Consider the following 18,046-nt stretch of genomic DNA (forward strand, 5'->3'; position numbering starts at 1 on the left):
CCACTGGTTCACTCCACTAATGGCCAGGGCTGGGCCAGACCAAGGTCAGGAGCCAGGAGCTTCTTCAGGATCTCCCACATGGGTGTGGGGGCCTGAGGAGTTGGGTGATACTCAGCTGCTTTTCCAGACCCATTAGCAGGGAGTTGGATTGAAGTGGAATAGCCGGTGCTTGAACCAGCTCCCATATAGGATGCTGGTGTTGCAGGTGGTGGCTTTTACAAGCTACACCATGATGCCAGCCCCCAAATATAATTTCTTAAATTTAGAACTCCTGTAATTCTATCACATGGACTATGTGAAGGTGACTATATATGTAATAAATTTAATAAAACGAAAAGTAGGAAATTTGGTAAGACCAGTGCCAAAGTTTGTTTTTTAAGTTTAGAGCATTAGTTATGAGTCTAACTTGGTAGAGAAAATGACAGTTTTGGAGAATGGCATTTGTCTTATAGAAGCTAGAACGGAAAATGAAATACGAATGAGCAATGGAAAGTAGAGCTTGGGAGCCAGAACTGAAAGGGAGTCACAGTAATTGGGGACATAACTCAAGGAGTCAAAGAACTGTTTAAAAACACAGGTTGAGAGCCGGCGCCGCGGCTCACTAGGCTAATCCTCCGCCTTGCGGCGCCGGCACACCGGGTTCTAGTCCCGGTTGGGGCACCGGTCCTGTCCCGGATGCCCCTCTTCCAGGCCAGCTCTCTGCTGTGGCCAGGGAGTGCAGTGGAGGATGGCCCAAGTGCTTGGGCCCTGCACCCCATGGGAGACCAGGAGAAGCACCTGGCTCCTGCCATCGGATCAGCGCAGTGCGCCGGCCGCAGCGCGCCTACCGCGGCGGCCATTGGAGGGTGAACCAACGGCAAAGGAAGACCTTTCTCTCTATCTCTCTCTCTCACTGTCCACTCTGCCTGTCAAAAAAAAAAAAAAAAAAAAAAAGGTTGAAAAAAAAAAGCATCTTGGCTGGCACTTGTGGCTTAGCGGGTAAAGCTGCCACCTGTGGCGCCGACCTCCCATATGGGTACCAGTTCAAGTCCTAGTTGCTTCACTTCCAATCCAGCTCCCTGCTAATGCACCTGGGAAAACAGCAGAAGATGGCCCAAGGGCTTCTCTGTACCCACATGGGAGATCAGCAAAAGCTGCTGGCTTTGGATCGGCCTAAGTCTAACTATTGCAACCGTTTGAGGAGTAACCATTAGATGGAAGATCTCTCATCCTCCCTCTCTCTGTAACTCTGCCTTTCAAATAAATAAATAAGTCTTAAAAAAATATTCTTAGAATTGTGTCTGTGAACTACATTGATTCTGTTTTCTTTGTATTAATGTCACATTAACGTGAGAATTGTGTTGTGGTAATTATCGTGCACTTCTGTGACTCTGAGGATCTAACGTATTAATAAATTCCTTTTTAAAAGAAACAATCTGGTAGGGCCGGCGCAGTGGCGCCCGTAGGTTAATCCTCCGCCTGCTGCGCCAGCATCTCATCTGGGCACCGATTCTAGTCCCGGCTGCTCCTCTTCCCGTCCAGCTCTCTGCTGTCAGCACAGCTCTGGCTGTTGCGGCCATTTGGGGAGTGAACCAATGGAAGGAAGACTTTCTCTCTTTCTCTCTCTCTCTCACTATTTGTAACTCTGTCTCTCAAATAAATAAATAAAATCTTAAAAAAAAAAAAAAAAAAAAGAATCTGGGGCCAGGGCTGTGGCACAGAGGGGTAAAGCTCCAGCCTGCAGTGCCGGCATCCCATATGGGCAACACTTTGAGTCCCAGCTGCTCCACTTTCCATTCAGCTCCCTGCTAATGCGCCTGGGAAAGCAGTGAAGGAGGCCCAACTCTGTGGGCTCCTATACCCATGTGGGAAACCCACAAGAAGCTCCTGGCTTCTGGCTTCAGATTGACTCAGCTCTGGCTGTTGCAACCATCTGGGATGTGAACCATCGGCTGGAAGACCTCTCTCTCTCTCTGTCTCTACCTCTCTCTGTAACTCTTGTTTTTCAAATGAATAAAATAAATCTTAAGAAAAAAAATGCCAACCATAAAAGATTTAAGCAACATTTTGAGAAGCACCATGATAAGACAGAAATTGTGTGGGAGGTGGATCATGTGACTTCTAATATAGTTTGGGTTTACCTCTAATGTTGAACAGGTCTTTTAACTCTCCTGGGACCTCATAGACTTTGTAGTATTATTAGAATTGGTCAAGTCCCATTCTCATTGAGATGAAGGAACTCAAATGTATGGAGATCTTACATAAGATCATAATTAGACACAAGGACCCAGGCCTTCAGATTTCATTTGGATCAGCTCATTGCTTGCAGATCCATTTGGTTTGGAAATTCTGTGGTTCCCCCAGCCACTGTGAAAACAGACAGTTGGAATAGGTGCCATCAGATCTTCAGGGTTGTTTGGAAGAAGAGGGGCAGTAGGACTCGAGTTGGTAGGGAAAGTTAGAGTTAAGTACACTGTACAAGTTTGGTGTTGAACAGTGGGAAAATAGGCAACAAGGGGAGTCGTGAAGTAGACAACTGGGCATGTTTGATAGAAACAGAAGAATCTTCAAAGAGGAGATTAATCAGTTATTTCTGCAATGGAATCAGATTGCAGGAACTTTTTTCTCTTTTTCTTTTTTTTGGGGGGTGGTAATCAAGAAATGTTTTAATACATGGGTGTGCAAACCTTTTCTGTAAAAGGCCAAATAATAAGTAGCTTGCCTTTGTAGCCCATCGGGTCTCTGTTAAAACTATGCAGTGCAGAAGCATTCCTAACTATACTTAGGGGCTGGGCACAGCTGGTACCCAGTACAACTAGACAAATAAAAGACTCCAGGCCCTTTCTGTACCAGTGCTAACATAAATTCAGTTTCCCTACTATGCAGAGACAAACACATAAATTATTGCTGCTTATGGCTGCTTATATCAAAAGATTGAAATATGGTGAAAGTAAAATTCTTTTGATAGTTCTTTCTCCAGTTTCCAAAAACTAAACACTGTCTCGGACATTTTCTCATGCAAACATTTAAAATATGAGCTATATTGTAACAGACATAGAAAATTTATGTCTTAAACATATAAGAAAAAATAGTGTATTTTCATTTCTTTTGAAAATCCAGGGGGAAGTCTTAGTAAAAGTCTAATAAAGAGCATATGAGCGCCTCAGAATAATAATATTATTTTTTTTTAAGATTTATTTACTTCTTTGAAAGGCAGAGTTAGAGAAGAGGCAGAGAAAGAGAGAGGTCTTCTATCTGCTGGTTCACTCCCCAATTGGCTGCAGCGGCTGGAGCTGCGCCCATCTGAAGCCAGGAGCCAGGAGCTTCCTCCAGGTCTCCCACATGGGTGCAGGGGCCCAAGAACCTGGGCCATCCTCCACTGCTTTCCCAGGCCATAGCGGAGAGCTGGATCGGAAGTGGAGCAGCTGGGGCTAGAACCAGGGCCCATATGGGATGCCGGTGCTTCAGGCCAGGGCGTTAACCCGCTGTGCCACAGTGCTGGCCCCTGTCAGAAGTTATTTTTAAGGGAGGAAACTTTTTTTTTTTTTTTGAGAGAACAAGTGAGCGCACAGATGCTCACACTTGCTAGTCCAGACCCCAAATGTTCCCAAGGGCTGGTGCCAGCTGAAACCAGTAAGTGAATCCAGGTTTTCCCACATGTGTGGTAGCAACCCAATTACGTAAGTCTCACAAGGTCTGCATTAGCAGGAAGCTGGAATTGGAAAAAGCAGCCAGGACCAGAAATCAAACGTAGGTAGTCTAATATGGAACATAGGCATGCTTGTGGCATCCTAACTGCTAGACCAAATAACTGCTCCCAGAAAGGAGTCATGGAGTCAGGTTTGTTGTTTTTTTTTTTTTTTTTTTTTTTTTTTGATAGGCAGAGTGGATAGTGAGAGAGAGAGACAGAGAGAAAGGTCTTCCTTTTTGCTGCTGGTTCACCCTCCAATGGCCGCTGCGGCTGGCGCATCGTGCTGATCTGGAGCCAGGTGCTTCTCCTGGTCTCCCATGCGGGTGCAGGGCCCAAGCACTTGGGCCATCCTCCACTGCCTTCCCAGGCCATAGCAGAGAGCTGGCCTGGAAGGGGGGCAACCGGGATAGAATCCGGCACCCCAACCGGGACTAGAACGCGGTGTGCCGGCGCCGCAAGGCAGAGGATTAGCCTATTAAGCCACGGTGCCGGCCGGAGTCAGTATTTTTGAATGTTGACTTGGGTGTCTGTGCTTGGGCTCTTTCTACCTGAAGATCAGTTTTATTGGACATGAAATCCTTTGCTCACTGTTTCTTATTAAAATCTGGTAAGATTATATTGATGTTAGCCCCTCTGGGTAAATATTCTTACTTAACTCCCAGATATCTGCAGTGATATGTAGTCTTCAAGTATGTAGTTTAAAATTTTTTTAGGGGCTGGCCCTGTGTCATAGCCAGTAAAGCCACCACCTGCAGGGCTGGCATCCCATATGGGCACTGCTTTGAGTCTCAGCTGCTCCACTTCTGATCCAGCTCTCTGCTGTGGCCTGGGAAAGCAGTAGAAAATGGCCTGAGTGCTTGGGCCCCTCACCTGTATGGGAGACCTGAAGGAAGCTCCAGGCTCTTGGCTTCAGATTGGCCCAACTCTGGCCGTTGGGGCCTTTTGGGGAGTGAACCAGCAGATGGAAGACCTCTGTCTCTGCTTGTCCCTGTCTCTGTTGCACTGCCTTTCAAATAAATAAATAAATCTTTAAAATTTTTTTTTTTAAAATAGGAGCAGACATTTGGCTCAGTGGTTAAGATGTTTCTTGAGATATACCTGCATCCCATATATCGGAGTGCTGATTCCAGTAGCGCATTCTACTAGGCAGTAAGTGATGGCTTAAGCACTTGGGTCCCTGCCCACCCACATGGGAGACCTGGCTTTAACCTGCCCCAGACGTAGCTGTGGCAGGCATCTGGGGAGTTAACCAGTAAATGGGCGCTATCTTTCTACCTACCTCCTCTTCTCTTTTTGCCCCTCAAATAAAAATAAATGATTTTACATATGAGGAAAGTTCTTTTTATGGTAGTTTTTTACTATTCTGTTCCTTTATTTTAGTTTGGTTCCTTAGGGACTCCCGCTGACCATATGTTGTATGTCTATTGCCTGTCTTCAAGGTTTATAATTTGTTTTTTAATTTGTTTGAGAGGCAGAATTACTGATAGAGGGAGAGAGAGCAAGAGAGGTCTTCCCTCAGCTGTTTCACTCCCTAAATGGCTGCAAAGGCTGGAGCTGGGCTGATCTGCAGCCAGGAGCTTTTTCCAGTTCTCCCACACAGGTGCAGGGGCCCAAGCTCCAGTGCTTTCCCAGGCCCTAATAGAGAGATCAGCAGTAGAGCAGTCAGGACACAACTGGTGCCCATATGGGATGTTGGCACCACAGGCGGAGGCTTAACCTATTATGGCACAGCACCAGTCCCTCAAATCTTTTTTAAAAATATCTCTTTGATCATTCTTTTTGGTTTCAAAATGTTTTCCCTTTTTATTCTGTATTTCTCATAAGGCATTATATATTTGGTCTTGTGTTTCTCTTATCTGTCACTTTAAGATTTCTGGTTTGTGTTTCAATCCCATCACCTCACTTTTGAGTTTTAGTAATTCTTATTTACATTTCTCCCTGTCATATCATTTTCTTAATGCTAATTAGTCTATTGTCTGATAGTAAGAGGTCCCCACCCCCTTTTTTTAAGATTTATTTTATTTATTTGAAGGATTTCAGAGAGGGAGAGACAGATCTTTGTCCACTGGTTCATTCCCTAAATGACTACAATGGCTAGGGATGGGCCAGGGTGAAACCAGAAGCCTGGAACTCCATTTGAGTCTCCCGTGGGTGGCAGGGGCGCAAGTCCTTGGGCCATCTGCTGCTTTCCTAGGGCATTAGCAGGGAGTTGGATTGAAAGTGGGACAGCCAGGACTCTAGTTCGCGCTCTGATAGGTGATGCTGGGCATCACAGGCAGAGGCTTACCCACTGTGCCACAATACCAACCTCTTGCTTCTCTCTCTCTCTCTCTCTTTTTTTTTTTTAAGCACAGCTTCATTGTAGGGATCTGCTACTCATCTTTTTATAGTAATTTTATAATGAGTTTGATATTGATAGTTTTCTTTTGCTGGGTTTTTGAAATTTTTTTTAAAGATTTATTTATGTATTTGAAAGAGTTACACAAAGAGAGGAGAGGCAGAGAGAGAGAGAGAGAGAGAGAGAGGTCTACCATCCACTGGTTCACTCCCCAGTTGGCCACAAGGGCCGGAGCTGTGCCAATCCGAAGCCAGTAGCCAGCAGATTCTTCCGGGTCTCCCACACAGGTGCAGGGGGCCCAGGGACTTGGGCCATCTTCTACTGCTTTCCCAGGCCATAGCAGAGAGCTGGATCGGAAGTGGAGCAGCCAGGACTTGAAATGGCGCCCAGATGGGATGTTGGCGCTTCAGGCCAGGGCTTTAACCTACTGCGCCACAGCGCCGGCCCCGGTTTTTGAGTTTTTAGAATTGGCTTGGTTTGCTCATGTGTGCGTGTCCATGTCGCTGTGCAGAGTCTCATAGCTGATGGTTTATTCTCACCTGCTTGCATTTTGCACTTTGATGGCAAAGCGTTGATCCCCTGGCTGCGTTGTAAATGCTGTTCGCAGATTTTTAGTTCATTGTGTAGTTGCTCTGCCTGTTTTTATTTGGAAATTAAGGAAGAATCACTGGTGCTTGCTACAGTCACTACTGATTTTTTTGGTGCTCCAATTAGTGTTAGTTTAAAAAAATTGCTCTGGAAAGGGGAATAAATTAAAATTAAGTTGAATAATCAAATACTTAGTTCAGCTTACTAACCTGACAAACTACTATGTGTCAGTTCCTTTACAGGATTGTGTTGAGTTGGTAAATGAATATGTGAATCCTTCCCAAACGGAGCCTCCTTTACCAAAGCTGCTTAGTGCTGTGCATTGAGCAGCCAAATTGTGTACATGTGCTCTGGGAGAACACAACATGTGCCACTTCTGCGCATGAAGAGCAAGGACAGTTTTATGAGTGAGATGACATTGGACGTGGGTTTTAAAAGATGAGCAGAAGCTTGCAAGATTGGTGAGGTTCTGAAGGAATCCTAGACAAAGAGATGGTGCAGAAGCATGGATTTGATAATGTGAGACGTGTGTAAGCAGAGATCAGTAGTCAAGTGGATTTAGAGCGAAGACCCTGGGGTCCTGGAGAGCAAGTTAGAATTGTATTTACGGGTATTCTATGCCAAGGACATTCCTATTGGATTAAGTCTTTATTTTAGAGTGAGAATTCTGACAACACAATGAAGGATAAATTATAGTTCAGTGGAGCAGTGTGTGTGTATGTGTGTGTATGTGTACCAGTGGCTAAATAAATAAGGCGCTGGTGAAGATAGAGGGAAGGGAAAGTATTGAATAGTTGAACCTTTGGAATTGATACCTTGGTCAAATGGCTGCAATGGCCAGGGATGGACCAGACTGAAGCCAGGATTCCATCAGGGCCTCCCTTGTGGGTGCAGAGGCCCAAGGACTTGGGCCATCCTCCGCTGCTTTTCCAGGTTAGCAGGGACTGGATCTGAAGTGGAGCTGTAGGCGGTAGCTTAACCTGTTGTGCCACAGTACTGCCCCTACATGGAGGCTTTAAAAAAGAAAACAAAGCAAAGCCTGCCAGCTTTCTTCTCCATATTTACTTCATTCATGGGGATTGAGGGTTTGGATATCAGCAAGCGTTTTTTAAACTGTCCCCACGTGATTGCTATGTGTGTAAGGATAGGAAATTCCAGACTTGGTAGTCATTAAATGAACTACAGCAAGCCCTGATCTATCAGTTACCCATCCCACCAGGGATGCCTGTGTGGCGTGCAGTGGTCTAGTCTGAGTTGTAGGTGCTGGCTCAGTAGGGCCAAACTATACTTACTCGCTCCTAAAGACTTCTTACTGGCTTTTCCCTCCCTCCCTCCCTCCCTTCCTTTTTCTTTTCTTTATTTGAAAATCAGAGTTACACAGAGAGAAGGCAGGGCAGAGAGAGAGAGATAGAGAGACCGAGGTCTCCCATCCATTGGTTCACTCCCCAGTTGGCTGTAGCAGCTGGAGCTGTGCCGATCTGAAGCCAGGAGCCAGTAGCCTCCTCTGGGTCTCCCACGTGGGTGCAGGGGCCCAAGGACTTGGGCCATTTTCTACTGCTTTCCCAGGCCACAGCAGAGAGCTGGATCGGAATTGGAGCAGCCAGTACTCGAACTGGTGACCATATGGGATGCTGGCACTGCAGGCGGCAGCTTTACCCTCTACGCCACAGCGCCGGCCCCTTCTTATCTCTCTTTCTTATCTTTCCTTATTAGAAGTTGCTGTTTGTGGCATTTGTCTAGTCTTATTATAGTTGCTTCTCATTTTTAAGTAACGGAATTATCAAGCAGCATGCAAATGAACACTGTAAAATATAGAGTAAAAGATTAATTTACACCTCTTTCAAAGAGAATAAAACTTTACCTTGGGTGTTTGTCTTTCTAATAATTTAGAATGATAGTCTTCAGTGGATAACCTTGTACATTTGTTTTTCACATTGTTGATGTATGTATCTTGAGGGTATGTTTCTAGAAATTGATTTGTTGTGTCAAAAGATAGTTGATTTATAGTTTTGTTAGGTATTACGAAGTCCTCTCCTAAAGAACTGTAGCATGTTTCATTCCCGTTAGCAGTGTATGGATAATACTGGTATTGAGACCTGGTAATGACTGTGTGTAATAAAGACAGGCACCTCTCCCCCCAGTATTATAGACTGACATCATTCATGTCTATATGTTCAAAAGAACAAAATACAAACTAGCAGAGGTCAACACCACGTACATACTCTGTGATAAAGGGAGTTATCCCAGGAATACAAGATTAGTATACTAGGAAATTCATATTATACTTTATTAACAAATTTTAAAATTCTGTGATTATCTTGAAGAAGCCTTTGACAGAATCTGTCGTTTATTGCTAAGGAAAAATAGTTCAGGAAAATGCATTGTAGAAAGTTCTCTTATAATTTTTTTTATAATACACAGAAAATGCAGCTTCATACATATTGGAAGAAAGTTACTTTAGTCACATTTATAGGTAGTTATGAATATGTGTTCAATTTTTTATCAAAATCTTCACAGTTGGTTTCCTAAATAATTAAAGTTGCAATATACAGTTTAAAACTATATGAATGGGGGCCAGTGCTGTGGTGCAGTGGGTTAACGCCCTGGCCTGAAGTGCCAGCATCCCATATGAAGTCCCATATCAAGTCCCAGCTGCTCTACTTCTGATCCAGCTCTCCACTATGGCCTGGGAAAGCAGTGGAAGGTGGCCCAAGTATTGGGCCCCTGCATCTGTGTGGGAGACCTGGAGGAAGCTACTGGCTACTGGCTTCGGATAGCCGGCACAGCTCCGGCCGTTGTGGCCAGTTGGAGAGTGAACCATCGGATGGAAGACCTCTCTCTCTCTGCCTTTCCTCTCTCTGTGTAACTCTGACTTTCAAATACATAAATAAATCTTAAAAAAAAATTATATGAATGAACTTCTTGTATTGGTATGTGAATATTCATTGGCCTATTTTGTACATGGAATGGGTATTTTATCCATGCTTGTTTTTATAACAATATCCCTTAGAGTTTTGGAAAATGATAAGTTCCCTTAGTAATACAGATCTTTCAAATGATGACATATTTCACATACAATATTTAAAAAATCACGTGAATATCACCATCAGTCTCATCGGAAGAGATTTAAGAACCAAAGAGCAGTCTTCAAAAAGTTTGTGGAAAATGTGTATTATGAAAAATTGTTAGGATTTTCAAAAATTTTTTTAATCAAAATAAAGTTGCCTTATAACTCCCTTTTTCACCCAGTTTTCTGAAATGCTGTATACATTACATGGACATGGTACTCCGTTGCATGGATTTGCCACTTTTGTCCATCCATTGATAGCCATTTGTATTGTTCCCCTTTTGACTGCTGTGTATGTTTGTGTTGTGGATCTTTGCTTGCGTTTTCCTTGCGCATGTATCCAGCAGTGAAGTTAATAGTGTTTTGAGGAGAGTTGGGGTTTTTCTCCTCTTCCTCTTCAGTAGTCTTTGGGGAGGAGAGGAAGGCCATGGCATGCCCTGTTCATGGTAGACATGGTCTCCTCTGGGATGGACAGGAAGGTGAGGAGAGAGGTATTTTTCTCTGAGGTGGTTTGGATTGTACACTGTATGAATATAGTACAACTTTATGCCAAAATACACTCCTCTGGTTTGGTGATTCTGGAGCCCCAAGAACATACATGTTGTTTCCTTTCTAGGGAATGGAGTGGATTTCTTTGAGATTAGATAGTTTTTTGTTTGTTTGTTTTTTTATTTGGCAAATAGAGTTAGACAGTGAGAGAGAGAGAGAAAGGTCTTCCCTCCATCGGTTCACCCCCCAACTGGCCGCCACGGCCGGAGCTATGCCGATCCAAAGCCAGGAGCCAGGTGCTTCCTCCTTGTCTCCCACACGGGTGCAGGGGCCAAGGACCTAGGCCATCCTCCACTGCCCACCCGGGCCACAGCAGAGATCTGGATCGGAAGAGGAGCAACTGGGACCAGAACTCGGCACCCATGTGGGATGCCGGCACCACGGGTGGAGGATCAACCAAGTGAACCATGACGCCGGCCCCAAGATTAGATAGTTTTTAATACTATTGGAATATTTGGAGTTTTTTTCTGTACTAGACTGTCCTTAGGCATTATGGTAAAGATTTTTTGCTTATTATAATTTATTTCAGTAAGAAATACAATTAGCTTTAAAATGGTTGTTTGACTAATGTGTACCTTCTGTATACAAGGCACACTCAGCGTTATAGTGTGTTAGGTCTACAGAGATTTTTAGAGAAGTTGAAGAAAATTGAAATAACTGCTGCTTGATTTTCAAAGCTCTAGATACTTTTACATGAAGTGAGAAATGGTATATATGCGGTTACGTCTCATTTTTTAAAATCAGTTACCAATGTTGGTGATCACAGTAGACACTGCCAATGACAGAGGAGTCTAAAGTTAGGCATACAAACGTGAGTAGGCATACAAGCAGATGAATGTGGATCGCAGATATACGTTTGTAACTTTCCTAGATTGTAAACTATGGTGTAATGAATAGTCAGTGTTGTCCTTAAGAGCACTATTTTACCATCACTTTTACTTTAGGCTCCTGGATTTGGATTTGGAATTGCAATATCGGGTGGAAGAGATAACCCTCATTTTCAGAGTGGAGAGACCTCCATAGTAATTTCTGATGTGCTGAAGGGAGGACCAGCCGAGGGGCAGCTACAGTAAGTGTCTTTTTTTTTTTTTTTAATGTTATTTATTTATTTGAAAGGCAGTGTTACAGACAGGCAGGGTGGGGTGGGGTACAGTAAGTGTCTTTTCTCCTCTGGGGTTCCTGTGTGGCAGGTGCCACTTCTGTACTCAGTTACTGGCCTGCTGATTTCTTGATTGCTTTGTATTCACAGGCCACCTGCACCACAGTTTGTCTAATTTTTTTTCTTAAATCAACCTAAGCTTGTACTTAAGAAGGAAGACTTAATCATAAATTGAGAATTAGCATCACTTACTTTAAATAGAGGCAAATGTAAACATGAAAATAGTGGGAAAATTGTGTTTTAATTTTAGTTAGAATGTAATCCTCAACAACTTCTGATCACATGTCTTGCCTCTTTTTGGTAATGAGATTAGCAAGATAGAAGCAAATGATATAGTAGGAAAAAAAACGGGACCTAGAAGGCTTTAAAGAAAATTGAGAGGGGAAAGCCTTTTAAAAGAGAATAACATTTTCCAGCTATATGACTTAGCATCATGTAATGCCCTCATAGAGTATGACCCAAAATCATTTTGTCTCTCATGGTACCTGTTCAGTTCTTTGGGGGAGGCATTGTATTAAATAGTTAAAAGAAAATAGTCTTGAGAGATCTGAAAAGAAGTAGTTTGGCATTATTTTATCATTGTTCTAGAGACAAGCAGATCAATTAGCTTATAACTGGAATTTTAAAATAATTAAGTTGAGAAACAGAGGCCAGCAGACATTGGGAGCATGCTCTAATCTACTGATCCACACTCCAGGTGTCTTCAGTAGTGGGGGGGCTAAGTGAGACCAAAGCTAGAAGCCAAGAACCTGACCCAGTTCTCATCTGTGGTAGTAGAGACTTACGTACTTAAGACATTGCCTGTTGTCCTCGGGGCTGTACGTTAGCAGGAGTCTGGAATGGGGAGCAGAGCTAGAACTTAAACCCAGGTACTCTGTTAGGAGATAGGGGTATTCCAAGCAGCAGCGTAACCACTAGGCTAAACACCTGTCCCCAAAACTTTTTTTTTTTTTAAATGTGCGTCTTGTGTATGTCTTCACAAAATTAGATGTATGTTTTTGTCTAACATGTTATTTTCATGACTTGTTTTTCCCTTTAGGGAAAATGACCGAGTTGCAATGGTTAATGGGGTTTCGATGGATAACGTTGAACATGCCTTTGCTGTTCAGCAACTAAGGAAAAGTGGGAAAAATGCAAAGATTGTGAGTATCTTTAATAAAGGAATCAGTTTATTTGTTGATATGTTTTGGGTGCTTGAATTCATCCTTTCCCATCAAAAAAGTGAAAACTGGAACTACAGTTACTTGTAAAACTGAAACTACAATAGTAGTAACTGTTTCTTTTAATACTTGTGTTTTGTTACTGGTATTTGTATCTTCTCAAAGTTCCGACAAGAAGATTTTTTTTTTAGCTGAAAAAAAGGAAAGGGGGTAGTTGAATGGTAACCTTTAAAAATTTTTTTTTGTTTTATTTATTTGAAAGAAGAGTTAACAGAGAGAAAGGGAAAGACAGAAGGAGAGATCTTCTGTCTGCAGGTTCATTCCTAAATGTTCCCAATCTGGATCTGGCCCAGGCCAAAGCCAGGAGCTTCTTCCGGGTCTCCGACATGGTGCAGGGGCCCAAGCACTTAGACTGTCTCTTGCTGCTTTCCCAGGTGCATTATCAGGTAGCTGGATTAAAACTGGAGCAGCCAGGACCAGACTGGCATCCAGTTGGGATGCCAGCGCTGCAGACAGAAGCTTCATGTGCTTCACCACAGCGCCAGCCCTAAATGTTACCTTTTTATGGCTAGCTGTTAGACCGGGTCTTGGCATGCAGTCGGTCAGAAATACATGATCCTGTTTTCTGATAGATTTGCTTATTGGGCAAGTTTTTCATTACCTCTTGAACAGATATTTGATCAGTTGCAGTCCTTGTTAGTGACATATTTTGAGGACAGAGAAAGTCTAAGATTTTCTTTGTAGAGTTACTCAAGGATGCATTTAATGTTAGTTCACTTTTTCGAATTTCTCCTAGACTTTTGCTTTTTTCAAGTAAAGCAAGAGAAATTTAGTGAACTCTTGGTAACTGGCCTCAAATCACTATTAAAACTTGGAAAATATGGCACAGAATAGATTTTCTTCCAAGTCATTTAAGAACTCAAATTTAGGGGCATGTGAGTCACCTCACCCACTTGTTGCTCCCAGTTTTTGCCCCACTTCGTTTCTGAAAGGCCTGATGAAGGCCCCCCCTGAGGCCTTTGCTCAGGAGTCCCGGGTGGGAGACGTGGAGGAGTGACTGTCTTGCTTTGCTCAGGAGCACCGAGTGGAAGGCGTGGAGATATTGCTGTCTTGCTCTGTAGAGAACCTTTCTAGCTGCCAGCGCACACCCAGAACTACAGTGGCCCCAATCCAGAGAATAGGCTTGGGTGGAGGATGCCAGGGAGCTGTTGGGCGAGCTGTGCGGGGTCTTGCACCATTGGTTGCTAGGCCGCTGCGCCCTGTTGCTCATCTGCACACCAGTGTTGATGCTGGTGAGATTGAGTGTCTCTTTTATCTCAGTATTTGGTTACTGCGTTTTCTCAAATCACGGGCACCTTCTAGTTCCAGTGTTTTCACAACCTTGTATTTTTACAATTATAATGTTATTTTTGATGTGAAGTTAATACACATTAACTTTGTGGGTGCGTTGTGGATGGTAATTTTTTAAATAGTTTTTGTAAAATGAGATAGTGTTTACAAAAGCAAATTGCTAATTTTTATGATGACTAATTTTGTTGGTTTTTGTAAGCTGAATAAGCTTTAGCTTTCTTGATTTAGTTGTTGTTCTTGAACATTATCATTGTGATGGTAACTTGAAGGTAAATACCAAGACAAGAGACTTAAGATTAATTAGGAGATTGGTGGGTAGAGGACATACTTGAGGTAAACAGGAGAGATTAAAATTGCAAGTAACTTGGATGATAGTAATTGTTAAGGAAAGATCTTAAAGATGGCTGGGATGCGAGTAGGAGCTCACGTGGAAGGGTTCATAGTAGAAGAGGATCAGCTTGATCATTGAGATCCAAAGGGAAGAGGGCCACATACATGATATACAGTGAGGCATGACATGGCACTGATCTCCATAGGCAGGACGAGTGATGGGTGTCTTGGAGAATCGTTTTGAAATGCATGTGCCACATATATGATATACAGTGAGGCATGACATGGCACTGATCTCCATAGGCAGGACGAGTGATGGGTGTCTTGGAGAATCGTTTTGAAATGCATGTGCCACATATATGATATACAGTGAAACATGACATGGCACTGATCTCCATAGGCAGGACGAGTGATGGGTGTCTTGGAGAATCGTTTTGAAATGCATGTGCCACATACATGATATACAGTGAGGCATGACATGGCACTGATCTCCATAGGCAGGATGAGTGATGGGTGTCTTGGAGAATCGTTTTGAAATGCATGTGCCACATACATGATATACAGTGAGGCATGACATGGCACTGATCTCCATAGGCAGGATGAGTGATGGGTGTCTTGGAGAATCGTTTTGAAATGCATGTGCCACATACATGATATACAGTGAGGCATGACATGGCACTGATCTCCATAGGCAGGATGAGTGATGGGTGTCTTGGAGAATCGTTTTGAAATGCGTGTGTCCACAGAAAGGATTCCCCGGAGGATGAAGATGGTCGAGTAGGGAGGGAGCTTGCTGCTCTAGTCTAGGAGAAGATAGTTTTTAAAAAGTGGAGAGAGTGCAGCCTCAGGGAACAGTTAGGGAGAAAACAGCAGAAGAAACGCTACACAGATTGGAGGAACACAGCGGACCTCCCTGGAGGGTGAGGATGCAAACAACTTGGGACCCCAGCAGCTGGTGTCCTCTAGCAGTGTCGTAGAGTGAGGTGAGAGAAGACTGCACAGCCCAAGCCACTGGCGAAAAAGCTGCAGGAAGAGCCTAGAGGGAACCCGGCTTGGGACCTGGTGAGGCATAGTGTACCCACCAAACCAGAGGAGGAAAAAAACAAAACGGCGGTGGGGTGGGGGTGTGGGCACGTTTTCTTCTCTCTCCCTGATCATCCTGCAAAGATGACCTATAACAAGCTGACAGAGAACAGGTGCCATTTAGACAAAAGCTGCACCAGTTCATGTCTGTGCCCATCAGCCAGCCAAGCAGGAACTCCTAAGTTTGGTGGGGTGGACAGGGGGCTGGGTGCTCATGTGGGAGGCTTGTGTGTGTGTGGGAGGACTCAGGGTATGGCTGAGACTTTGGACAGTCACTGTGGGAGGCCCCACATGATCAGGGCTTCCTGGTTACCTGGTGAGGGACATTGTGGGGAATCTGAGCTTATATTGAGGATTGCACTGAACTTTGTGTGGTCCTTGTGGCAGAGTGGATGAATAATATACTCAAGGGGCTAGCGCCCAGGCACTGGTCTCCTTTGAGGAGAAGAACTTAGCTGAGTCTATGACAATAGACAAGAACAAACCTGCCCTATGATTAAAAAAGAAAAAAAAAGGAGATTTACCACAACAAACCTCGGTGTGTCACCTCAGACACACCATCCACCCTGGAGCACTGAACAGAGCTCCCTGGCCACACACCTCTAGTTATTTTCTGAAAACAAACCTTCCACTAATCCACTCAGACACAGTCCAAAGATAAAAGCCACCAAAGCAGGAAAAACAAGAAACCGAGGAATATCTCCACAAATGCCGAATAACAAATGCACCAATTCAAGAAAGAAGAATGGAAGACAACATGGCACCCCCAAAAGAACACAACACTTCAATACTAGATGGTGAGGATGATGAGACTGAAGAAATGCCAGAAATGGATTTCAAAAAATTGATCATAGGATTACTTAGAAGTAATCAGAAGCAGAATCATGAACTAATGAAATCACACATGACATGGAACAAAATTTCTCCCACGAAATTGAGATCTTAAAGAGAAATCAAAATGAAATCTTGAAAATGAAGAATTCATTAGAACAAATAAAAAATACAGTACAAAGCCTTAACAGAATCGATGAAGCATTAGAAAGAATACCTGACTTAGAACATGAAGCATAGGTACAGCCAGACCAAACACAAGAAGAAATTAGAAAACGAAAATACACTGTTGGCAATCTATAGAATACTATCAAAAAACCCAACATACGGGTTCTAGGAGATCCTGAAGGCATGGAAAGAGAGAAAGGATTAGAAGGCCTTTTTAGTGAAATAACAGAAAACTTCCCTAATTTGGAGAAAGAAAGGGGCATCCAAGTACAGGAAGCACATAGAACTCCTAATAGATAGGAGCCAAAAAGGACTTCACCATGACACATTGTAATCAGACTCTCCACAGTAAAACATGAAAGATTCTAAAATGTGCATGAGAGAAATGGCAGATTACTTTCAGAGGATCTCCAGTTAGACTCACAGCAGACTTTTCATCAGAAATGTTACAGGCTAGGAGAGAATGGCAAGATATATTCCAAGTCTTAAGAGAAAAAAACTGTCAACTCAGAATACAATACCCTGCAAAGCTCTCATTTATGAAGAAAGGCAAAATAAAGACCTTCTGTGACAAACAGAAGTTGAAAGAATTTGTCACTACCTGTCCAGCCCTGCAGAAAATGCTTAAGGATGTGGCCGGTGCCGTGGCTCACTAGGCTAATCCTCCACCTTGTGGCGCCGGCACGCCGGGTTCTAGTCCCGGTTGGGGCACTGGATTATGTCCCGGTTGCCCCTCTTCCAGACCAGCTCTCTGCTGTGGCCAGGGAGTGCAGTGGAGGATGGTCCAAGTGCTTGGGCCTTGCACCCCATGGGAGACCAGGAGAAGCACCTGGCTCCTAGCTTTGGATCAGTGCGGTGCACCAGCTGTGGCGGCCATTGGAGGGTGAACCAACGGCAAAGGAAGACCTTTCTCTCTGTCTCTCTCTCTCACTGTCCACTCTGCCTGTCAAAAAAAAAAAAAAAAAAGGATGTATAAACACAGAAACATGGTCATCACTACAAAAGACAGTAAAGGAAGGAAATCTCAGTAAAATCCCAGTAAAAGTACAAAGGAAATCCAAAGTGAAAAATAGGAATATTTATGTAAAAATGGCAGGGCAAAGTCATTACTTATCAATAGTCACATTGAATGTAAATGGACTCAACTCTTAGTTAAAAGACACAGACCGGCTGAATGGATTAAAAAACAAAACCCATCTGTTTGCTGCCTGCAAGTAACACATCTCACCAACAAAGATGCACGCAGACTGAAAGCAAAAGGATGGAAAAAGCTATTCCATGCTAACAGAAACCAAAGAAGAATTGGTATAGCCATCCTGATATAAGACAAAATAGACTTTAACACAAAAAGTATTAAAACAGACAAAGGACACTATGTATTGATTAAGGGATCAATTCAACGGGAAGTGATAACTGTTATAAACGTATATGCGCCTAATTACAGGGCACCCAGCTATTTACAAGAAATGTTAAGGGATCTAAAGGGAGACATACACTCCAATACAGTAGTACTGGGGGACTTAAGTACCCTACCCCACTTTTCAGCAGTGGACAGATCAAACATAAAATCACCAGAGAAACAGCAGAGTTAATTGACAGGATAGAGCAAATGGACCCAAGATATTTACAGAACTTTTCATCCTACAGAATATACATTCTTGCTGAATGCACATTCTTCTCACCAGAGCATGGAACTTTTTCTAGGATTGACCACATGCTAGGCCATGAAACAAGTCTCAGCAAATTCAAAACA

General features: G+C 43.4%; 1 protein-coding gene across 4 annotated transcripts in view; it reads left to right on the top strand.

Annotated features, from left to right (window-relative positions):
• Positions 1-18,046, top strand: part of TJP1 (tight junction protein 1) — a 252,979-nt gene that overhangs the window by 181,994 nt on the left and 52,939 nt on the right. For all 4 annotated transcript variants that reach the window (XM_062204982.1, XM_062204983.1, XM_062204985.1 and 1 more), the window contains 2 exons: positions 11,157-11,281; positions 12,411-12,513. In XM_062204982.1, coding sequence (XP_062060966.1) covers positions 11,157-11,281; positions 12,411-12,513 — 228 coding nt within the window. The remainder of the gene's footprint in view (positions 1-11,156; positions 11,282-12,410; positions 12,514-18,046) is intronic.

Source organism: Lepus europaeus, chromosome 11, assembly GCF_033115175.1.
Source record: "Lepus europaeus isolate LE1 chromosome 11, mLepTim1.pri, whole genome shotgun sequence".
Taxonomy (NCBI): Eukaryota; Metazoa; Chordata; class Mammalia; order Lagomorpha; family Leporidae; genus Lepus; species Lepus europaeus.